At 34.9% G+C, this 26,586-nt stretch overlaps 1 protein-coding gene across 2 annotated transcripts in view; it reads right to left on the bottom strand.

Annotated features, from left to right (window-relative positions):
• Positions 1-23,201, bottom strand: part of LOC131851142 (calmodulin) — a 39,152-nt gene extending 15,951 nt beyond the window's left edge. The window contains exons 1-2 of one of the 2 annotated variants that reach the window (XM_059201591.1): positions 22,894-23,201; positions 16,564-16,738 (exon numbers count right to left, since the gene is read on the bottom strand). In XM_059201591.1, coding sequence (XP_059057574.1) covers positions 16,564-16,738; positions 22,894-22,896 — 178 coding nt within the window. In that variant the 5' untranslated portion in view covers positions 22,897-23,201. Of the gene's footprint in view, positions 1-16,563; positions 16,739-17,237; positions 17,268-22,893 lie in introns of those variants that run through there. The other variant, XM_059201590.1, reaches the window with a different exon arrangement.
• Between the last annotated feature and the right edge of the window lie 3,385 nt (positions 23,202-26,586).

The raw sequence follows: 26,586 nt of genomic DNA on the forward strand, positions 1-26,586 counted from the left end.
CCGCCATAGTAAACCGTTAGCGCAGGCGGGTGCATCAAATCATCCATATAAAAAATACATATAACTATACGTTAGTTATATAAATTTACAAATACAATAAATCAGAAATAATATAATACATATGTTGCTAAAATAATCAGACAAGGTCTTGCAAATTTTTAATGCTAACATTACAAAAGATAAACACATTTAGTAAACATGTAGTTTGTTATCATCGAACCAAGGAAACGCAGAGAAAATTGTTGGCGGTGCAAATATAACGCGTATCTTATGAGATAATAGATGATTACTTAATTACGCAAGTTGTGGAAACAATACCCAATTATAACAGCTTCAAATATTAAATCTATACTAATATTATGAATACAGCAGATTTTGTTATGGGAAACTACCATTGAAGCGATTTAAGCATTTCTTTCACAGAAATATATTATCTCAGACAGTTATAGGATATATGCTATGTCAATATATATGTCGACGACCTCGGTGGTCTAGCGGTTTAGCACACCAACATACTTACATTGGTTGGGGTTTGAATCCTAATCAATTTTGAATTTCGTCAATTATATTATGTCTTTTTAAACAATTTCATGCTATTATTATACATAATAAAATACTACTATATATATATGTACATTGTACAACCAATACTATAGCAGGGAATACAAAAGTCACGAAATCATAACAAACCGCGGCGGGTAGTTACAATAAGATTTAATATTATAAACCCGAAAGTTTGTGAGTATGGATGGATTTGATACTCTTTCACGCAAAAACTACTGAACGGATTTTGATGAAACTTTACAGTGATATAGCTTATCCATCAGTATAACATATAGGCTATAAATTTCGAGTGAAACCGCGGACACAGCTAGTATTATTATAATATTGTCATAAGAGTTATAGTGCGACACGTACGTTAATACGTTAGGTTATTTCAAGGATAGCAAATAAGTTTATATCCATTTTTATGGAGTATCAATAGACATATGCGATCTTTTTTTTAATCTACAGACTTAACACTACCATAGCTAATGTCAACTATACATTATTATGATATGTATATGTATACTGCTCAGAGTGAGGAATTTTGTATGTATTTAACATTTAGTTTAAGTTTCTTAAGGGTCATCAGATGGGTTAACCCTTTACCATCAGATGGGCCGTATGCTTGTTTGCCACCTTCGTGGTATAAAAAAAAATTGTGAGTGTTAGAAGTTTCGTATGAAGTCTATTAGAAATACTGAAGGGGACAAACAAACATATTACGAAACAGATGATGATGAAGAGAGTAGACGGTTCGTTATCTTTTGCAGTTCATTAGTAGACCAATTGAAAAATTTGGAAACATTTTTAAACAAAATCAACCCTTAGCATACAAATAGAATATATAATAACAACATATCGTCGATTAAATAGAAAAATGCCATTTTTTTCAAAATTGCCAGAATTCTAAATTTTATATAAGTCAATTAAATTAACAAAGCCGTCTTAATCATTATCTAAGATACATTTAAAATTATATACAATACTTCTGTGTAAATGTATAAAATTTAAAAAATAAGAACTTTAAATAAATGCTTGTCTTGTAAAAAATGTACTTTTCGAATATTGCCATTTTTCTATTTAATCCGACGATATATATATATATATATATATATATATTTAAGTATATACAGTACGTATTCGTAGAATACCAGCGTCGTTGTTGGACACGCTGTGAGACCAATTCGTTACTACAATTTAGAGCTGTGTGTTCGATTCTCATTTCTTTTTGCTTACTTTTGCATTATGTGAAACGAATAAACATTTACTTCAAAAATAATACTCAAGTAGATATTTGTCCTGTTTTGAAACGACATAAGAGCTAGTTTCGCCCCATTATACAATTAGTGTGGAGTCCAATTTTCGCGTTAAGCCGTCGTGACAGCCATCCCATCTGATGTAGACCAGATACGAGCGTTACGCTAACCAGAAGCTCCACCAAAATATTCCTGACACGGTATATCGCGACTTATATTTATTTCCTCAATCATTCAACACATTAATCTATTATCAAATGTTACAAAGTGTAAAAAATATACATGGTAGTCGGAACTTTCTGGAATATATGAAGAAATAATAGGTGACAAACAACATATCTATACATAGAAATAAAATTGGAGTGTCTGTTTGTAATATTGAAATAACTGTTCTTAACTACATGCATATCAATATATATACGGTATATATACCAAAATAACATTTTTTATAATTTCTGTCTGTCTGTCTGTCGGTCTGTTTCTTCCGGCTAATCTTTGAAATGGCTGGACCGATTTTGACGGGACTTTTTTTGGTAAGTAGCTTATGTAATAAGGAGTAACTTAGGCTACTTTTATTTTAGAAAATAAAAGTATAAAAATTAATTCCACGAGGACGAAGTCGCGGGAACAGCTAGTTATCAATATATATGCCTATATATTCAAAATAAAATCAAAATATATTTATTCATGTAGGTCTATTACAGACTCTTATGATCAAATCCACCGTCAGTTCGGAAATCCTTTCCAATATTGTTTACAATAATTCAGATAGATTTTTAAATTCAAATTTGGGTGACACAGAATAACCACCAGCATATGCTATTGCAATTTTGTCAAAAGCATATAGTATAATCAGTGTTCGAGACCCGAACAGACCAGTCACAAACCCGATACGTAAATAAGTAGTTCTACTATCTACTGTATTAGAGTACGCAAAGTTTTCACTTATTAAAATTAGGGAAATACATAATTCTGTTTTTATCGAAGTGGAAATCCTACAATTTGACTTGATTTCATCTTGACCTCATCTTCATCCACTCTATTCCTATTAAAATAACGTAGTGGAAACCCTATCATTTGACTTGAGTGTATATCTTCTGTCTAAAATTTTACTAATATTCATCTGTGGTATGTGAGTTTGTGTATATCGTATATCGTAGGCGAATAAAATGATACTAATATTTTGAATATGTGAGTTTGTGAATTTGAAGAAGTAATATCGGGGGATTGTACAATTCTCCAGGAAAGCTGTGGGCTAGATAACATCACTCTAAGACCAATAGGAGTCGAGCTGCACTGAGAGACGTAGCAAAAACGGTGGAAATGTGACGTAGACAAAGTTGCGCGGGTTAGCTAGTCTATAAAACATAAAGTTGGCGCTCTTTATCTTGAAAACTGACAGTTCCACTTATGTGGACCATTAGCGTGTTTACCATTCTAGTCAAAACACTATATGACGTCAACTGACAATAATAATAAGAAAAATATGACAATGGCAAACCAAAAAAGTAGAGCAACCGTAAAACCAAACAATAAAAGGTTAAAACAAACGACCGCTTATGGAATCCGCCGAGGAAATGAACGACGGCGAAGCGTACCACTTGGTAATGAGCTGAAAAAGGTCAGCCGTTGATGTATTACGACCATTCCCGCTAGCTAACCATTTAGGGTAATAAAGGGCGTAGTATTAGCCAAATTATCTATAGGATACCTTCACACACACCAGTGTTTCCCACCTTTTCAGTGGCATGACTAACGTGACCAGACGTCACGTTTTAAACGGGACTGTTCCTTTTTTAATTACGAGTCCCGGAGTCCACAAATGAATTCTGAAACGCAAAATTCTCTCGTTTTTTGGAACTCCACGAAAATTTGTGTGGTTGAGCGGGCCGATTATGATGTTGATAATTAAGGAGAATATAAAAAAACGTGCCAAGAGTTTCAATCTTACTTAAAAGCTTCATATTAGCTATATTAAAGCAAATTCGTTTATCGGATAATACTTAAGTTTTAAGCTAGATAAGATGTACACGAGGTCAGGTCAGTTAGCCCATCTAGCTAAATTCTATGAATTTATCAAAAACGTGGAGTTAATAACAGATTTGGGATTAAGAATATAGATAGGCTATGGTTGCCACTTGGCATGTGACGCGTTGTCACAGATATCTGATATTACATTAAAAAAAACACAGATTTGTTAAGAATATAGTCATTCTTATTCTGAAAAGGAAGTGATTATAGCTAATTATGTAGTGGAAATAGACGAGGCCTATTTGTAGCATCATTGTTCCATTCGGTCATTACATGGTGTATGAGATCATCACAAGCACAAGGCTCGAACTTGTTACAAATTTTAATGAAACAACTCATACTGTTGGCAATGAAATCATCATTGAGTCATTGCAAACAATCATTAATACATGTTGTTTCAGTGATTTAGGTTCTAACCAAGTTTTTAAATAAAGAAACATTACAATAAAACTGCTTGTAGGAGAACTGGAAAAAGTAAAACTAGCTAGACGTAGAAATACGACTGATTTACAAGTATCTGTTATATTTATTTACTTTTGTCAGCTTTACTATATGACAATTGTATTAGCAAAAATCTTAATAAAAACAGCAACACGCAAGTTTCTTATGATTCTGCGCTAATAGGTGATGACTAAAAAATATGCAACTCAAAAGATTATTTCTATTTCAAATACATAAATAAAACAGGGTTTATTTAAAGAACCACGCGACTAAAATAGGAAATACTCAACAAACAAACTTATGTTTACTTTATTAGAAATGCTCATTCCAATGGTGATGAATTATTTCAAACATAAATTTATTCCAATCCAACTTGTGTAATTCTTTTTTATTCACGAGAACTTTTAAACTGATAAAGAAAATTTAGTTTCCATTGGTTAAACAGAATAAAGAAATACTTAATCGCTCCTTCTATACAAAACTACAAATGTTTTTTTCGTTTGGAAAATAGTTTAATCTGACCACGTATGGATTAATAGAGATCACATCTTGAGAATCATGTGCAAAATTAATTAACGTCGTGTCTAGCCTCGAAAGAAGTCATAAATAATTGGGTTACATACGAGTACATTCATGCTACAAAAAATCATACATCAATATTATCAGCCAGCTAGAAATGTAGAGATTCCTAAATTTTACCCGAGCAAAACTGGGAGCGACCAAGAGAGCCCTACAACTTTACCCGAGCAAAATGGGGAGCGATAACTAGTATATGATAGTACGTAACTGTGATCTAGAAAGCCGCACGATTGGCTCCGAGTCGATCGATGGCAGGCTGGGTTGCTTGACCGGCCCGTAACCTATTTTTATTGTGATCCCGGTTTAGACAAGCGTAAACAGGCGCATGCGTTGTAAGAACATCGTCTCTTGTGAGCATAAATCCTAAAGCACAATAGATGTAGTAGATGTACGATAAATTTACACGTATAAATGATCTGTTCTCTCAGCGCACACTCAAACATATGTCTAGAAACTTTTAAATTAAGGTTCAAATTCAAGTCATCAAATTCGTCTCTTGTAAGCAAAAATCCTAAAGCATGATAGATGCTATAGATGTACGACAAATTTTGTCATATACATCATTTGTTCTAACAACACACAAGCAAAACTATGTCTAGAAATTTTTAAATTAAGGTTTATTTTAAGTCGTCAAATTCGTCTCTCGTAAGCATAAATCCTAAAGGACAATAGATGCTGTACATGTACGACAAATTTATACGTATAAATCATTTGTCCTATCAGTGCACAACCAAAATTATGTCTACAAACTTTTAAATTAAGGTTTATTCTAAATTATCAAGTTTTTGCAAGCGAAAACTCAATGACATTATGCATATAATAGCGGAAATAATAACTAGCTAGTACTTTATACAGAAATCAGGCTACAATAAATACTAATCAAAAATAATATTAGTTCAAAGAAAAATGTATAAACTAAAAATAAAAAATTACTTCATTATAACTATTTCGAATTTCAGTTTAGGATTTGCAGTTTTCAGTCAAAGGACAATTAACGTATATGCACGTAAAATTTGCTTTAAATATTTTTAGTTAATATATTTTTAGAATATTGTCTGTATTATTTTGACTAGAGATAATTCTGCAAAATTATACAGATTTATCTTTTTGTAATAAGGCCGAATGAAAGGTTGAAGGACAGAGTATTAGGTTGTTAAAGCTATAGACACATGTTATTTTAATCATATTATAAATGCGAAAGTTTGTGACTGTGATGTTTATTAATAATAATAACCCAGCAAAAAGGCTAAGAAAGCGAAACATACAAATAATAATAATAAAGCATTTATTACTCTTTCACGCAAAAACTACAGGACGGATTTTGATGAAACTTTACAGTAATATAGCCTATACATCAGAATAACATATAGGTTATAAATTTCACGCGGATGAGAAACCGCGGGTACAGCTAGTAATCCTATAAAGTATAGATAACATTGAGTGCCTTGATAATAACAAATAATTTCCGTTTAAATTATACATATAACCGCATAACCTTATTTTGAGCATCCACACTCATTAGCCTTGGTTTTTTCGGACTATGGGGTAGGTCGCTAATGATAATCGGATATAAATATAGTAAACGACTTGCTGGCCATCCTCAATGGTAAATAAATATACAGCAGTGATTCATAGCCGTTTCAAATCGATGAGGCAAGAAGTCAATTGAATTGGACGACGCCTATCGTATCGCGGTAATTGTAATCGTTTGCCTCTACGCTATCTGAACGGAATAATTCAATAGTATGCGCTGATTTCTGTATTATGTCCATGTTCAGTATAAATAGCAGAAACAAATGCCTAATAGAAAATTACTTGCATAAATCTTTATATATAAAAATTACGTGTCACGTTGTTTGTCCCCAGTGAACTTCTAAACTAGTAAGCCGATTGTAAATTTGATTTGCATATTGTGTGCAATTTGATCCATTTTGAAAGATCTATATCTTATCTAGGGTTTAGGGAAATTTACAGAACGTACCGATGTATACACATTTATATATAATTTTTTTTTTTTTTTTTACTATTTATATCAACCTTATGAAGAGAAAAATAAGTATAGGGAAAAGGATGTCTGCCATTTAATTCAACGACAGATAAAACCCCACTCAGCTAATTTCAGTATAAAATTGTATTGTACAAACTATGAAAATATCTTAAATCCGAACACTGAACGCGGACAATGAAAATCCGATGTTGTAACATGGGATTTGTGGGATGGAGGCGTTCGGGTGATATTTTTCGGTGCAGTGAGCAGTTGTCGGTCGCCCAATAACGGGCGGCATGTATTGATCGCAGCCCCTCCGCGACCCTCGGCCTCGGCCTAGCTCAGCTGACAACACTTTCCTCGATATTCATTTTACATTGTTAAACTCGAGCAAAATTTACTGAAACCCCACTATGTTGGATAATAGAGACAAGAATTTCTCCAACAAGATGTCGCCCGAGTCGAGTTTTTATTGGATAATTGGATAGTGCTATTAAGCGAATGGCGTACGCAAACCGGGCACTAGAGAAATACGATATTTATGGATGAAGTCAGTCAGGTCAATTTGGATCAATTTGCTCGTAATTAATCACGATGGTTCGCGAAAGAATAGCGTAGCTAGCTCTCTAGACCCAATCACTAACGATCGCCTTCCCCCTTCAGACTAGATATAAAAGAGGATGACGCAAGACAATGATTTTGGCAGTCGATTCTTTTTCCTAGACTACTAAGAGACGAGAGAATGAAGATTGATAATGATAATTATCATAGAATAAATAAGTAATCGGCATCGCCTTGGCATCTGCAGTAATTATCAACTATAGCACATGAACTAATTGTCATAATTTCACCATCCCATCGCCAAAACCTTGATACGTTTTTGTGATTGGGCAGGAGCCAGGAAGTTGTCGATTCGATTATGTTCCCAAAGGTCATTCCTTGGATTATGCTGTCTGGTCAGCTGTCGATGTGTCGTCGAGTAAAGCCGAGTTTAATGCTCGGCACGGCAGCATTGTTCCACAAATAGCGGTGAGGAGCGAATCCGCCGGCTGCGCTCCCTCAGTTCACTCAGTGAACGACTCCTTATCACTGTGTCCGTGACATCACACAAACAAATGTATGCCAACTAAAGAAATGTACTAATTTGAACTTGTAATTTTAGTAACAATCCGCGAGTATTTTATATCGACTAGTCAGAAGTTTTCTGTACTATCAAGACTATTTCGTGTATGCGTTCAGGACATTGTAAATTCTAATAGTTGCGAGTTCGATCCTCGCATAACAGAAATATATGTATTTTGGGATAATATATTTATGTAAATTTTTAACCCATTGTCCAGTTCAAACAATCTTCGGTTGTTTTTTAAAACCGGATATGTTAAACTTATATATTGGAGTGTATATGTCTATGTCATCTATTTAAGGATTATGTTTCGCAGATAGCCACTTGACCATATTGTTCAAACGTGCACTCGAAATGTAGTAAACTTCAGTACCGTGGGGTCAATGAAACTTGGCAGATGCAACGGTTCCTCTGCGAATTCGGTCACTAGCGCCAGCGCCCACGTACCGAAAAAAAATCTCTTGAAACCGACCACGAACTACACCATACACACTGCCAATATGTTGGGAGCGGTTTTTCGTCATTACAAAAATAAACATTCTGACGTGGCGTTGTCAAGCGTTATGAAAACTGTTATTATTTGCTTTACGGAAGGCATCGTAAGGTTATTTTAAAGTCCATTCCGAGATTAGAGCACTGTATTATTTTTTTATGTATTCCAGTTACCAACAAGCCGATTGCTCACTTTATGGTCTGAGATAACCGTCTCTTATATGTACATAAACATACAGCTCGTACTCGCCCACTTCGTTCGATTGAAATTTAACTATTTTTTAATAAAATTTCTAAAACAAAAGTAGCATAAGTTACTTCTAATAATATTAGCTATCGGTGAAAGTCCCGACTAAATCCGACAATTCACTTGTCCCAGAGATTCGCAAGACCAAACAGACTATCATACATCCCTGCAATTTATGGAGAATATAACAAGTTATACCACATTATCCATAATATGTAAAAAACTTTATATAGTCTCCAAAAACAAACATTTTCTCGACTTAAACAAGGTGGAGGCCTGTAACATTTTGACATATTAAAGAGGACAAACTATTGACAAAATATTGATCCGATTTTGAAATTTCTTTTAGTCTTAGATAGCCCATTTATCAAGACAGGCCATAGGTTATTATTTCTCGCTACGACCAATAGAAGCGGAGTTGCAATAAAAATGGCAAAAACGCGGACATAATGCTAGTGCTAATGTGTAGCTAGAACAAAATATATAACAAATTTTGATTCAAAATCGCGGACGTACTGAAATTTGCCAACGACGAATGCGCCGGTGCTGTAAACAATCGCACCAGCACGGGACGACATTAAAATAATTACAGTCGGCGATCACTACGTGTATGGGAAACTTGCCCAAAACCTACTACACTAATATTAATAACGGGAGAGACTCAGTCAGTTTTTGTTTATCGTTAAATAGTACAAAACAAAGACGCAACCGCTGTCTGTACGCTTGGACCTTTTAAATTACGCAACAAATTTCAATGCAGTTTACAGAAATAGAGTGATTCAAAAGAAAGGTTTATAATAAATATGAATAAGTTCAGAAAACCAGAGAAAGAGCAAAGATTTCTAGTGCACCCGTGCGCAGTTGGGGCGGGTCTGTAGTGGATAAAATGGATAAAGTCAAACAATAGCTAACTGATATAAATTCCTTCAGGTATAGAAAACTGCATTGAGGCAAAGTAACACGGACAATTATATAAAAAAAAATAGAGATGGCACTACTACTGTAAGTACAGAATTATGACTTGTACAAAACAATGTCAATAATATAGTTCTAGACGGCACTATTAAACTAATTGACAGAGCAAGTCAGGTAAACTTCAGATGTGAAACAATTAACTCTGTTGAATACAAGTTGTGACTAGAATAAACTGTTTTACTGAAACAAAACTAGTTCCAAACACAGTCAAGGCTAAAGTCAACCAAATCAGTTTCTGAATGTATTCTTGGACCAGGGTTGCCAACAGTACGAGAATTCTCGTACTATTCTTTTCTACTAATAAGTCCATATATAATAACAAATTTAATATATATTAAGAAATACTTTCATAAATCCTTAAAAATAAAATCAGTATATAAATGACGAAGTTAAGTGATAACAAACGTACGACCTAATTCAGAATCTGCCCTTTTTTACGTAAGTTAACTGGAATGGCAAAGAAGCTGAAGGCTTATCTGATGATAAGTGGCAAACGTTGTCTATATAAATAAAGAGGACGAAATCACGTCACGATCTGACGCCCGTGGTAGAGGCCTTGGGTGTCACCAAATTTATCGCCCTTCATCCAAAACGAATGAAATACAACAAACGATTTTTAAATTTACCACTATTAAAAAGTTGCAAAGTTGACAACCCTGTGTTGAATGTTATTTGTCGATAGAGTTAGGCACTGCGACAGGAAACCCGGTGCGTTTATCGGCAGTCCTTTCCGTTAATAAGCGACAAATAAATTCGCAACACTACCTATTGTTGTTATAGCGGATGTAATAATCTATTATAGTTAGGCTTTAGTACACGGATCATTGTCATAACGTGAGCAATGTATTTCTTTCCTTATATTATTTACTAGTTATAACACCCGAGGTACCTACACATGTGAATCAGACTAAAAAGTATCATATGTATCTAGAGAAATAAAAATAGGAAACTATTTTTCAAATACAATCAATCCTGTAATACAGTTATTTGAATAAAATACTACAGATTCTGGGCTATTCTAACTTGAATTTGCAAAAGCCTAAGGCTATTATTTAATCAATTTGATTGAAGATACCTATATTTCCATTTCTGTCTAATTTACTTAAATAATTATCATTTTATATTTTTAGAATGTTTAGTGAATTTTTTATAATTTCAGTTGTGGTCATATCAATAATAACAAGTCTTGTGTTATCGTTAACTAGAACAGTTCAATAGTTGACACAAACATAATTATTGCGATAGTCTTTCCCGAAACCACGGCTATCGTTGAAATATTTCCGATAAATAATCGGTTATCGATAGATTTGTGGATATCAACATTATCAACATTCAATATGGATATAAGTCTAATTGTTTAAATATTCAAAGAGGAAAAGATATAACACTAAAATCTGAGTCATTTATGCTATGACTTCGGAATGTAGGTTTATAAGTTAAACTTAAAAAGTATCATCATGTTTGTGTAAATAAGTATAATTACTACAATGAATCATTTAAAAACAGATATGTTTGCATATTTTAGCAATAAACACTGACGTAAGCTGACAATATGGTTGAACATAAAGAAAAAGAGACTGGACCGAGGATAGATCCTTGTGAAACACCTATTTTTAAAATCGACTAATTAGATGTAACTGCTCTTTCCTTAAACGTATTATAATGTATAATTAATTATATTAATGTGACGCGATCAATATACATGAGGAGGTGAGCTTTTGTTAGCACAAGAGAGTTTTCCCATATCGTATACTGATGAACTCAGATGGCAATTGTACTAATTGTGATGATGGGTTAAAGCAACAAATGAATGAAAACCATCGTATGGGCAATATTTAATTATTAATACGTTACGACGACTTTTCCAAAGCAAAGAAGAGTGTTATAACTTTAAAATATATTAAAAGAAGGATGCAATTGAAATTATTTAATCAGGAAGCCGTTTAAATTTGGATAGGGTAAGTGCAAATGCAAATACGTTTAGTATGTCAAAAATTTGTATTTAATACAGAATATTTTAATTAAAGAATCCATAATTATAAATGTCATTATAACTTTTAGGCATATCTTTATCAATAAACACACAAATGACCTTCATGTTATTGCAGGATACAATACAATAGAACGTTAAAATGGGATTGAACCTACCAAGGTTATTAATTTAATCGCACATGTTTTTGCACACTTTTATAGCATAGAACGTGTTGTTTTACAATTTGATGTAGGTAATAAGGCAACAACGTAGTTTCGCGTTGGAAGTTACGAATGGTCATATTGTTACAAATGTTACATGAGCCTAATCATTATGAGCATATAACTGTAATTTAGATCATAACGTATTTAACGATGTTATCTGATATTTAGATTACACAGGAATGATCTTGAACGCAGCGTTGCGGTTGATAATAGCAACGGTGTAAGATATATCTGGTTAAGTAATTAATAAGACATGGAATATTTTTCTCAACAGTTCATCTCGAAACTGCCAATAATAAAAACATATTTGCATAACCTCAGCGAACTCCAAGAGTACATGTGAAAAGTGTGATTGATGAACAATACAAATTAATTTGGTTGATAATGACGGCAGCGGAATAAAGCCGGAAAGTACGAGTGGTGTAAACAAACAGTCGTCGCGGTGTCGCCCACTGATGGCGGAACTGAAATAATGCCGCCTCCATTCGATTTGCATGTCACTCAATGACTGTCACGTCGAAAGGAGAAAATGAGAGCAAATGCCAAAATTTACCAGTTTTATTGGGCACATCAAGATAAACTTATACTTATATTCGTGCAAGCGTATATAAATAATATTAACGAAGTTTACATTACTAAAGTGAGTTATGAAAGTTGCAACTAATGCCTTTTATTCAAATCTCCATTTTAATATGCTGATTTTTAAGTAAACATAATACAGAATACAGAAAAAATTACGTGAATAAGTGGAAAAAAAATTTCTTATACGAAGAAATGAAAGAAATGCTTTAGATTCCCCAACTAATGATGTTTTAGTGTTTCTTGATCCATTAAAGGACATACCCTTGCTGCTGTAAGCGGAGATACATATAGTGTGGAATAAGTACGTTTTACGGCAATAAATATTGTATCTAATATAGTACGAGCAATTGCTTGTTGACCTGTTTACTATGCGCATTCCGTAAAAGTCAATCAAGGTGAAACATTAATGTGCCAAGTGAGAGGTATTTGGCGAAACGTAAGACGCCGGCTGGTGACATACAACACCGACCGATTTCACACGAACAGAGATCAAATATCGTGCATTACAAATCTGCCTACACGTGGTACGCAAATGTGTACTCAATACATTGTCAATTGCAAAATGTATCTCGGAGTCGAAACATTTTAGTTCGAATCTGTTACGATTGTATTTCATCTTATTTTACCATTTTTGTTATTTTGTCTAACACATTTGTAATTACCGATAATCTAATGTTGCTCCGACCCAAGTTAGCGGTATTCGCTGGTGCGACACCAATGGAGGATGGTAGTCAGGTCCGTTAGTCCATTTTGCGATATCACACATTCGATTCGTGTCAGAAGCCAATCTGGGAACTTGGATCTTTTTATTCAAATGTACTGTTGTAAACAGAGCAAAGTTTATTTGCTACTCTTTATAGCACAATTACGATAAATGTTATAGATACAAGTACATTGACTTCGAAGATGTAGCATCCTCTAACATCTATCACAAAGGCATTTTTTGCTTTAAACCTTTGATATTCTGGTAGGATATTCCTATGCAGATTTATATTATATAGTCAATATACCTAGCAATTAATTTTACGGCACTTATTTGGATAGTCCATGTAAATATTCGCCATGTTTATTTGCGAGTTCATTGCCACTGATACGGCATTCGGTAATGCCTTATCTTGTTACCGTTTAGTTTATTTGGACAGTATTACGAGTAAAAACAGTGTGTTATTTTATAGTAATTTCTTATTCTTTGTTTGTCCATGATATTTCTGTTCTTAGTGACGCGGTACTCGTTTTAAATATATATACCGTATTCAGAAAAAACTCTAAAGTACTGTATATTTTAAATTCCCTCAGTGTAGCTTGCAGAAACTCAGAAATTACTGAGTATGAAATAGAAATAGAATTTTGAATAGTCATACATTTGATTCTACCACTCATTTGGAACGCAGATTCATCAGAAGAAGAATGAGCAAGAAACGAATGTTGCTCTTTTGATTAGATGTTTTATATAAATTATTACACTATTATAAGTAAGAGGCATGCGATAATCAACACAGAAATCGCTACGCACTCATTCTTAGTGCAATCAGATAATATTGTCAGTGCTATAGATTTTAAGTTTTTCTGATATGATACCTTAGTATTTAGACATACCAACGCTATCAGTAAGACGGGTAAATTGTATTTGGTAAAGAAATATGTACTATTATTATAGCATTGTCAGAGCCATTGCGGAATGTTGAAATAATATTTGCCGAGTTTAAAATGAAGTGATAACTCTTATCAAATACGATTACTACTGATAACATTGTTCTTTCATTATTAGCGATAATTAAATTTCGATTAATTGACTTTCTACAGCATAGTGACCTATTCAAATAGTGCAAATTAATTTGTTAAACGGCAACGCATAGTTTTACTCCTGGTGTTTAAGGCGTCCATTGGTTTGGTAATAAATGGACCCTACGCTCGTTTGCCACATTGTGTTATAAAAAATAACTAGTACATGGTACTATGTACATTAAAATTTCTTACGAAGTAACTTTGGGCATCTGATTGACGATCAAATCTATGGCGAAGATCATTCATTATCATCATCATCACACACATTCCTAAATGCATTTTATATGAAAATACGATAACGGACTCCAGGCTTGTACTATAGATGATACTTATTGTCGCATTACATAAGTCATTGCATTATCGCTTCGTTACGTCAGCGGATAAAGAAATAATTACTACGCTGATATGGTGTGTGACAAATGTTAACTACCTTGCTCGTGGAACAGAAAACAATATATTGGAGGAAAAACAAGTGACATGGCAAAAAGTGGATCAAATATATTATTATGACCGTATTGGAGAAGGATAAGTGGAACAGCATAAAGGCGACCAAAGGTGATATATTAGGGAAAAATCAAGTGGAAGTATATAAAGACAATCAAATAGATAACATATTGAATTGGCATGGCATAAAGTTGAGCAAATTGATGACCATAAGGGAGAAGAATAAGTGGATCAGCATAAAGGTGACCAAATAGGTGATGATGTATTAGACAAAGATCAAGTGGGTGTTTATAAAGACAATCAAATAGGTAAATCATTGCAGTGGCATGGTATCAAGTCGAGCAAATAGATTACCATATTGGAGAAGAATAAGTGAAACAGCATAAAGTAAATGTTAGTCCGTTAGGTTTATATTATGGACCAATATTGTTACATATAAATAGTATTAAATTGCCTAATAACTGAAGCTAATAAACAAAATAAAGAGAATCAAATAGTTGAAGCATTATTGGATATATTAAAAATATTATGCGAATAATATAATACGTCCTCGGCATAACGCAATAATCTTATAAGTAGGTAATACAGTCAAAGCCTGTAAGATAATAGTTATAGATAATATAATAAAATTATTGAACAACCTATTCGTTCTAACATACTACAGTTGCGATACGTCTACCTTAGTGAATATTTCCATTTGAAGATAAATATACGGTGTACTGTAAATATTGTATACTATATTTTTTGATGATATTTTTCTTAATACATACACTGATTTCTTACTGCAACGTACAGACACTTGGACCATACCTTTCCAGGTAAATTTATGGTATTCTTCTCCATCCGATTTACAATGTACATCGGAATTTGAATGTTATTTTACATAACTTGTAATAATGACGTAGTTGTGTGTGTAATGAAAACATTCAAAGTTCATTCATTATGTTCATGTTTAAAAACAATTCTTGTATGGCTTTTTTCAAGAAGGGTATAATAAGGTTTCTTAGGGGTCGGCAACGCGCACGTATCTTCTTTGGTGCTTCAGGTGTCCGTAGGATGGTAACCTTTTACCATCTGAAGGACCGTATGCTAGATTACCACCATCATGGTAATGAACAAATCTATACTTCTAAATTATTAAAAATAGTAGCAAATTAAATTTGAACTAAATTAAAAAATACTTATTGACAATTATGCAAAGTAAAACACTTCATTGATACTTCATACATATTGGATTTTATCTAAAGAATCGAGGAAGGCGGCTGAGGAGGTCATCTCGATTGTATTTAATCTTGTAGGTACTACGAGTGTGACAGGTGGCCGGTCATGTTTACGAAACAATCGGATAGATAACCGCTTATCACATGAAGGTGCATTGAGAAAAATATGACTGCTGCAATATTTTGAAGATAAAGTTCATCTGGATACGCTAACTAATTTGGAAACTGCCCGTTTTTCTTAGAATCACCCTCTTGGTACCGTAGTTGTGGTCAATACGTGAGGGTTGGTTTGCGCAGTTCAAATAGAAAAAGTAACAGACTTTAAAGAATGCTGAATTATCAGCGCGCAATTCATCTAGTTTTTAATTTTTAAATTAAGCGTTTAATATACATTCAGACAGCTTGGATAAGGAGACTGCATTTGAGAGAAGCTTGGCTGGCTACTTTAGTAGTCTCGGCTCTACACGTACAACGGCCCAAATGAGAGGCCGATTGCGGAAAATGGAGTTCAATTTCCATTTATATTTGTACATCCAGTCTCACAGATTTGTAAACTATTACTATGTTTTTGTACATACGAGCGACAAACGTTTGTTTCTACATTGAGTTAAGAAGCAGAGAAGGAGAGTAGGGAGAGTGAGATAGATGTAAGTACTCACCGTCTGCATCAACTTCGTTGATCATGTCTTGCAACTCGGCTTCTGTGGGGTTTTGTCCTAGCGACCGCATCACGGTGCCCAATTCTTTGGTTGTGATCGTGCCATCGCCGTCTTTGTCGAACAGTGAGAACGCCTCCTTGAATTCGGCGATCTGTTCTTCTGTTAACTGATCCGCCTGGAACAAAACAACATTATATTTAGACACTTTCTTTTTTAGCATAGGGGTCAAACGAGCTTGCCTGATGACCAGTGACTACCGAGCAACACCAGGGGAATTGCTAGTCCGTTGCCGATCTTTTGATAAGGAAGCTCTTTTGAATGTTTTAATATCATATCGGTTAGGAAATATTGCTATTACTAAATTTATACGAGCTGACCGAAGTAAGTTCACCGGCTGGTATGACGGCCATGGCCATACATTGCCATTCTCGAAGACTAAGAAACACCACAACTTGTAATATCACCCTTCAAAACCGAACTTACACAAGTAGCTTAACAAATTGTTGAGATACATGTACCCCAGAACGACTGTGATATGACGTCACGTATGACGGAAACCAAGATTCCAATAACAAAAAAAAGACAATCGAATCGCAAACCTCTTTGGAACACACTTGACTAGACTAATAATTAGAGCCTTTGCCTATACTAATAATTAAAAAAAATATACGCACACTTGTGACAACCATGTTGAGTGGAATATGTACTGGATGGCTGACAGAGGGAAACTAAGCAATAATTTGTGCCATATCACCTGTGTGATAAGATACAGTGTAGATTATATATAATTACCTCTGTTTGGCCTTCTGACACGTCACACTGCGGTCTACTCTACAGATAACAAATACTGCATTACAATAATCAAGCAGTGGAGCAGATTCATTCGGATACCTACAAAATTACACATAGCATGTGAAATGTAGGTACAGATATGCTCTGATAATCTATATTCTTATCTTTGATAATTCACTCTAATATTATAAACACACAAGTTGGTATGTCTGTTTATTTGTTACATTTACAGGACTTAACAGATGAATGAAATTTGATATGAAGGGGGCACTTAACTTTATTTTTCTAAAATAAAAGTAGCCGTTACTCCTTATTACATCAACTACATGCGCCAAAAGTGCCAGACACAGACAAAAATTTAAAAAAATATTATTTTGGTGTATGTACCGTTTTATATTCATATGCATGTAGTGAAAACCGGTTATTTCAATATTACAAACACACACTCCAATTTTATTTATATGTATAGATTACTGAGTAGCAGGCCTATCTATTCAATTGATAAATCGTAAATACTTTATATAATCTTTCTGTCTACCTATAATTTCAAAAAATGGCATACAGAAGCATGGAGTTGGTATTCTCAATTATTGTAAATTAGCTGACCCTCGAAATTTCGTGTGCATCACACTTATCATATATATCGCCTAATTTACATAATATCTTTTTAAACTATAGCCTGTATGTTATTTTGGCGTTTAAGGTATGTTACTGTAAAGTTCAGCCATCCGTTTTGCCACCAATCATCTGCTTCTTCCTTATCCCATTTATTTGTGTGGTCGTCGTAATATGTTTTTCTCTTCCATTCATCCCTGTTCGCAGTCATCGCGTTATTTACTTCCTTTCTTACCATATCATCTTTCACACAGTCCATCCATCTCTTTTACGGCCTTTGTTTTGCCACCACCGTAGTATAAAAAAAATCAATGGCTAGTTAATATAGAATTTCATCTAGCATCGAGGGTGACGCAGCTGGAATCGAGTCACGTGAGTCCCGGGTTCCTACTTACATGCTGAACACCTTCATGAAGGACTACTGGCCGAAGGGTGTGGTGTATCGGTATGTGTGAATAAATGATTTTCTATTATATTCTATTCTATTCATACGCATCAACCCCACATTTCGTGGTTTCATAATCGAGTAGGTACTAGGACAATTCACACAGCGCTATCTAGACCCAAGTTAAGCTAACTAAAGCTTTTGTTATGGGTACTAGATAACTGATACATATACTTACATTTTTTTTTTGTAAATACATACATATTATACATAGAAAACAGCCAGACCGATACAAACAATCATACTCATGAATACAAATTTTTGTGCCGTGCGAGGAATCGAACCCGCGTCCATCGGTCGTAAATAGGTGTGCTAGACCGCTAGACCACCGAGGTCGTTAATTTTAGCTGCATACCACTTCAAAAAAGACCTCAAACCTTGCGTACATCTTATTCTAGCAATCACATTAATATTATAAATGTGAAAGTTTGTGTGTGTGTATGTTTTACTGATAGCCGCACGTACCCCTTGATGCAACTTCACGTACCCCTGGGGGTATGTACCACTAATTGCGAAACACCGACCTAAACGAACTAGCCTTACTTACTTAGGAAGCATCTAACAAATGACATGGTACCTAGCACTGTGACTATCTCCTAATGGCCTTAACACAGTATCTGATTACAACTGGAAGGGTTGATTGCAGATAGATTAAAAAAAATATGCTAGTGCTACATGTTTCTGCCAAAACATGCTACCGGAAACTTCTAGAATTTTTATTGTGGCGTAAATGGCTTGATCATTCTGCTTGATAGTTCAATTGTTGTCTGTCTGTTGACAACAATTGAACTATCAGTTCAATTGTTGTCTCATCAGTTTACTGAAAGAGCTTACAACGCAAGCTGCTTGGTGATTACAATATGTGAGACACAGGTACCTGGTGGTTATAATATGTGAGACAGAGGTACAGCAGTTCACTTTGTATTAAGTTTACTTTAGTAAAAATTATCTGTTATCTGCTTCGTCATAGTCACATTATAGAACTGCATAACTGTTGGAAATTGTAGTTGTAAATAAGGTTACAATATGTGAGACAGAGGTACCTATGCAGATCACTTTGTATAAAGTTTACTTTGGTAAAAATTATCTGTTATCTGCTTCTTCATAGTCACATTATAGAACTGGATAACTGTTGGAAATTGTTATTGTAAATAAGGTTACAATATGTGAGACAGGTACCTATGCAAATCACTTTGTATAAAGTCCACTTTGGTAGAAATTAATTATCTGCTTGTCATTAGGCACATTACAGAACTGACTGATAAACTCATAATTTCTGTCAGGTTGACCTCAATTCAATTCCTCTGAAAACCATCATGATAAATTCTTTGTGAATTTGCTATGGTGGGCTAACTGAGCTGACCTTGTGTTCATCTTATACTCCACTGGTGCCCCATTCGTGCAGGCGGGTACACCATTCCATTCTCATCCATAAAAAACATTTTAGTATTTGTGTAACAGTATTACACTACTAATAAATTCCTTGTTAATTTGCTGTGTTGCACTAACTGACCTAACCTCATGTTCATCTTCACATACTCCACTGGTACCTCACCAGCACCCTTAGTGTAGGTCTAAGCAAGATTACATTATCCATAAAAAAAAAACTGTAGTAATTGTGTAGCAGAATTCACTAATAATATTGTGATATCTTAAACCAAGGCTTTCAAAATAGCATAAATCATCCAAGTATGGTGCCAGAATTAATAGAAGATGAAATGAAAAAATGAAAAGATGAAAAAATGAAAGGATGAAAAAATGAAGAAGATGTTATATCAATTATATAAGTATTTGTCACACCATTAAAGAATAGAAGAAGGTAGAAGATAACACCAGATCAAGTACAGCAACATAGTTGATGGTCTCAGTGGTCTAGTGGTTTAGCATGTCTGAAGGTTGCAGGTTCAATTCCTCGCATGGCACAAACATTTATATTCATCAGTATGATGTTTTGTATTGGTATGGGTGATTTCTATGTATAGTATGTATGAAAGTACATAAAAAAGTATCTATATATTTGTATCAGTTGTCTAGTAACCATAACACAAACTCTGCTATGCTTGGACTAGATGACGCTGTGTGAATTGTCCTGAAATATTATTATTAATATAAGATCAATACTGTAAAACTAATCAAAATCATACATCTAACCAGCATGTGATAACATACTGTTTATGCCTATAATCCTAATAATTATATTACAGATATTGAATATTAATTTTGTGATATAGCAACACAGTATCAGTAATGGGAAGTATTTATCTACAATCAAGGTCATTGTATACAGCAATTTAAAAGTATGCTAAAAATATAACATGAACAGTTTCCTGCTGTTATCAGTGTGGCCAGGCAGTAATTAATATAATAATTTACAATAACTCGAGATTACAGCCATTGTTTTCAGATGTTTTTCATTGTATTCATAACTAGCCGTACATGCAACTTCATCCGTGTGGAATTTAACTTTTATTGTATAAAACAAAAGTAGCCTAAGTTACTCCTTATTACATTAGCTACCTTCCAAAAGAGGTCTCATCAAAATTGATCCAGTAATTTCAGAGATTAGACAGACAAAAACTGTAAAAAATGTTATTTTGGTATATGTACCATATTTATATTCATATACATGTAGTAAAAAACGGTTATTTCAGTATTACAAACAAACACTCCAATTTTATTTATATGTATAGAAGTATAGATAAATGACTACAATGGTTGTACAAAAACATCTATGCAAATAGGAACTATTCTCTTATGTCACAAGCAATTATATATACATTTCTTTTAATTTATAGTATTTGTGGCCTATTTACAATAATATTTGCACTATAGATACATTAACTTCATGCATAATTAAATGAAAAATAATTTAATCATGTAGGACATGTCAGACATTTTTAAATATCAGTTTAAAAAAAAATCCTTACTGTCCAGTTCTAATTACAGATTTAAATGAAAATAACTTTTATATTCTCCATTTCATATTTACTGCACTTATGTCACATTATGCCTGTATGAAAAATGTATTTAAGTATTTTTATTGTGCTGTATTCAGGGGCATTGAAAGAAATAATTACATAAATGTGTAAAAATAAATTTATTTTTTTATTAAATAAATTTAAAAAAAATATTGTCTTTGGGTTACACCCTCTCTATGGTATAGTCTGTGACAAGTCAGCTATATAAATGTCCAATTTGTTTAATAATAAAATATAATATATATAAAAAACCACAATTATATAGTCATAAAATGGATAATTTTTTAAGGTATTTTGTTTAGAATTAGATGCTGCAATTTTATGTCTGTTTTTTATTTTATTTTATTAGAATATACTAGCTTATTGGAAAATGTTTATAATCTGTGCCTTTGTCTAAGAGATAAAATAAATAGGGCAAAATATATGTCAGCATTGTTTTAAATGTACATATGACTATAATTTGTGATAATTGGTTAAGTCGTTAAAGATCTCATTAATATCACACACATCAATTTTATGTATTGAGTAATTTTAAAATTATATTCCAAATTAGATATACCTATATTTTAGTGAAACATACCTCAAGAATTTTACTATCTATTTATAGAAGTTACACCAATTTTAGTTGATGTCACAACAGACTACCCTATTGTATACAAACAATCATATCCGTGAAACAGGAATACGCCAAATTAGGTATTACATTTGTAATGAAGACATTTCAAAGTGACTCAGAGCTCCAAATATGTAAAACAAGTTCTCGTGACTTACTAGATTGCCTTGTGAGAACACTGCTTGCATATAGTGCAGTGGAAATGAGGAATGAAGGCGCAAACGACGCCAGCCGAGTTTTACTCGTATGTAAATACACCAATAAGTACCGGTGGACGATATTCGGGCCTAGTAACAGTGCTCGCTCTAACGTCTCCCACATTACCATCGTGTGCAGCACGGATCCCTACACCGGCCGACACCAGCATACAGAGCCGGAACAAACTGCGTATGTGAAATACTTGTTACGCGATGAGTCAACGTTTGACAGTTGCGGCCGGCCGATCGATTCCCGTCGACGGGGCGCGACGCGGCCTCTGCACACACCGAACGCACGAAAACCACTTGTTTTCTACTAGAAACTAGCTACGCGCCATTTTAAACCGTCATGTACGACCGGCTTCGATTAGAATCTAACGTCATTTTCACCGGTACCATCTACGGCACTATGGCGACGGATGTTTCTCGAGCCTCCTTTCACAAAATAGAAGAGACAGTAGCACCTCGATACCGTTTCGGGGCATCCGCATCTGATGATGCTCCGTCCTTATTATAACTTCAATCGTGTCGCCGTTCCGCAATGCGGTAAAAAACGGCCATCACAATAATAATGGAGGCCGTCATCACTATAAACACCGATTCACTAAATCGCAAAAATACACCCAGCCGCAGGGCCAGGGTGATCCCTCGAATGCACTCCCGACACCTTTCAGAAGAAATAACACTCACCATTGTAGATTAACTTGGATTATCTGGAGCTACACTAAAAAATCACAGACTACGCCGCAAAAGCGACCGCACGGACCGAGGATTGAAACGATACTGCCGCCCTCTCTCGCGCGAGCGGCCGCGCCGGGAAACTCGCGACCGCGATTCGCTAGAGCTCGGTCGCGAATCGTTCCGAATAGTGTATTCGATTCACCGTATTTTCATATCCGGTTTTCGATTTTCGAAATCGTATCGCACTGTGCTTGTGTTCGGTTTTAGACACGATTTTCTCGAACGTCGAAGTCCATGTCTCGGGACGCACGACACGGGATTACATTTAATCCGCAAAGGATAGTGGGTTTTATATCGGGCGGGTGCGGCGGCGTGGAGTAGCGGTCGGCGCGCGCCGATTGGCCGCCGCGCACCTGCAATGCGTCACTGCGGGGCGCTAGCGAGAAGCGACGGCCGCGGCCAGAGAAGCGCGAGCGAGCCACGAGCGACCAGTATGAGCAAACGGCGGGCTTCTCCACCGCTGGTGTGCAGTGGCGGTGGCCGCTCCACTGCTCCCGATCTGCGATCACCCCGCCCGATGGCCTAGTTCGCGGTCGGCGGCGAGGGCGCGCCGCAGTGGCCGCCCGCAGACGCCGGTCGCGCTAACGAGATAACAAGGAATGTGGGCTGCCGGCAGCGCAGGTTTCATTGGCGTCGCGACTTGTACTCATCCAAGTACCTACGATGCACTTTGATTACCATAAGTCGCGATGTCATTGAACAACAGGGCACAAATATAAAAAAAATCACATATTCCAATTACAATGAAAATGTAAACCTTCAGATGTCCTTTGTTAATAAAATAAGCTTTTCAAAGTCGCGACGTCACAGAAACAAATATAAAATGAAACCACATATTCTCAATTACAATGAATTAGGAATGAAAATGCAACCTACAACCTTTTCCTAAACTAGACAAACTCTCGTTCTACTTGAAACATTCCTATTAGGTTCATTGGTATTGTCTGAAAAACAAGATGATATCTGCAGGATCCACTCTAAATATTAATTTGCACAGCTGGCATACTTCATGTAATAATGAATGGGATGTTCCGCAGGTGCCACAACGAAGTATAATGCCATGATGATCACGGCGTTGTTAATGTCTGAGAAAACGAAATGTGACATAAGTAGGTCGCCTCATTACACGTTATTCTCACCAACAATTAAAAAAACATAGCAACACTGACGACGTAACAACATTTAACATTCAAAATAATATAAACACATTAAGCATTACTTATTTTATTACATTACAAACTACATTTATTACAATAGAATTACAATTACAATTACTGTATACGACAGCTTTTTGTGAGCTAATTTAAAAGATCAAATAGGTACTTCATGTAAAGGTTTTAATCCAGAATATGATATCCCTGCGTACGCATCAAACACTGAAACCGGTCAATAAACATGATTAATATATGTTTAACGCTTAATATGTTAGCAGAATTATTAAGTCATCAAATCCCACGTAATATGAAACCGGTCAATAAACATGATTAAAATATTATATATGTCCATACCATGATAGACGATTACTCTTCAACCTCTCTGACACCGGTGCCACTTTCATTAGCAGAATTATTAAGTATTAAACATAAATTTCAGCTCTGGACTATAATAACATATATAAAAATTTAATATATATCCTACCTACCTACTACCTATATATAACCTTCATAAAATAATCGATTTTAAATTAATCAATTCCATGTATCTAATCGATTTACACATTGAATGACAGAATTGCAGCCATCTAGTGGCTAGTAGCGTAAAGTTGCAAATTGCACGATCATCGGGCTGTTTCAATGTAACGGTTTATTTCCGCATTCGTTGAGTTCGTTCATCATTCAATTATTCGAGAATCGAACGTTATTTTTTGTAAATGTTACATGTTGTAACTAGTAAATGTCAAAAACGTCAAAGTCATGTATGCACATTACACATTTCAGTCATTAAAGTACGCTACACGAGTAAGGACGGACTCATTACGGATAAATAAAACAAAAAAAAAATGAAGGACGGACAATTCATTGATCCCAGTAAACATCACAAACCAATATGGCTACCAAAGTTGAATCTTCTCTTATAAATAAAAACGAAATAAGTTATGGTAATCTCGCTAAAACTCGAGAACGGTTGGACCGATTTAACTAATCATTAAATATTTATATTTCCAAGGAAGGTCTAAGTGGTGAGAAAATATGACGAAATTGCATGGAAAATAGTAAAAATGACAATTTTATTTTCTCATACAAACTGTTCGTTCATAAATTTATTCCGTAACTAAACGTCAAAAAATCTTTGACAATATTTAATTCCATGGCGTAACGGAATTCGCGAGGTCGCGGTCGTTTTACGTTTTAGATGAACATTTGATTTTAAATTTTAGGATTTGGCATCTCAGTGTGAGACAATATTGGTTGGTGTATATATTTATACTACGTGTGCCCGCGGTTTCACTCGCATGACGCAATTTGTAGCCTATGTGTTATTCTGATGTATAAGATATATTACTTTTAAGTTTTATCAAAATCCGTGCAGTGATTTTTGCGTGAAAGAGTAACAAACATCCAACCATACTCCCAAGCTTCCATGTTTATAATATTAGTAAGGTTTTCACTTAGTATTGTTGTAATATATTATACAACATTTACAATACTACAATACTCGAAGCTACTATATATATATTGGATTCCAAGTCTACCAACATAAGAAAACACGTATGTATTCTGTTGTTGGAATTTCGATCTTATTACTAAGTGCATACGATCGTCAAAGGTTACCGTTTATTTGGTGGGCTGTAAGAATATAGCTGTATGAAAGGAATTGCGCTCCCATATTGGAATTCCTGCATAGAAGTGGATGTTGGCTCGTGACACGAGTATGAATGCGTCAAAGGAAAGCCTACTATACAGGTGATGAATAAAGCCCTTAGAATAGAATAGAATAGAAAATCCTTTATTCAAATAAACTCAATTTAAAGACTTAATAGTCCTCACATAGGTGTCCCCCTATTTTTAAATTGGGAATTGTTAGTAATATGACTGATGGCCACGTTGCTAGCAATGTACCATGTCAGTTTGACCCCCCTCCGATCGATCCCCCGTCCAATTCAAACGGGGATCGAAATTACGACGGCCTGAGCTGAGGTTCGAACCCCGGTGCCCTCAGACTAAAGTCGTATCCGTCAGGCGGGAGTTGGTCTTCAGCCGCTTCATAAGTCCTTCCTTGGTTTGGAGTGCCATCTGCATCGCCCCCTAACGTCCGGTGAATCTGTAAAGGTCAGCTGCGGTCAACAGAATTAGAGTAGTCCGAAAAAAAAGTCAGTTTGACCTCCACGCTTTCCCCCTGGAAACTTTTGTGATAAATTCCTGGTGAATTTATCACGGTGGGCTGCCTGACCTGACCTTATGCTTATATTATCATCTTCCACTGGTGCCCCGCCAGCGTAAACCGTTAGCGCAAACGGATGAACTATTATAATCCATTAAAAAAATAGTCATCACAATTCATTTAATCTACCGCTCATTCGGAAAGCTGTCTCATCACAAGGGGAATGAGCAAGAAGCTTGCGTGTTGCTCTTTTAAATAATCCTTGTAACTTCACATTTACAAGTCGAAACGGGTGAATACAAACTTTGGTAGTTTGTATTA

Source organism: Achroia grisella, unplaced genomic scaffold (genome assembly GCF_030625045.1).
Source record: "Achroia grisella isolate CSIRO2021 unplaced genomic scaffold, CSIRO_AGI_Agris_v1 utg780, whole genome shotgun sequence".
Lineage (NCBI taxonomy): Eukaryota > Metazoa > Arthropoda > Insecta > Lepidoptera > Pyralidae > Achroia > Achroia grisella.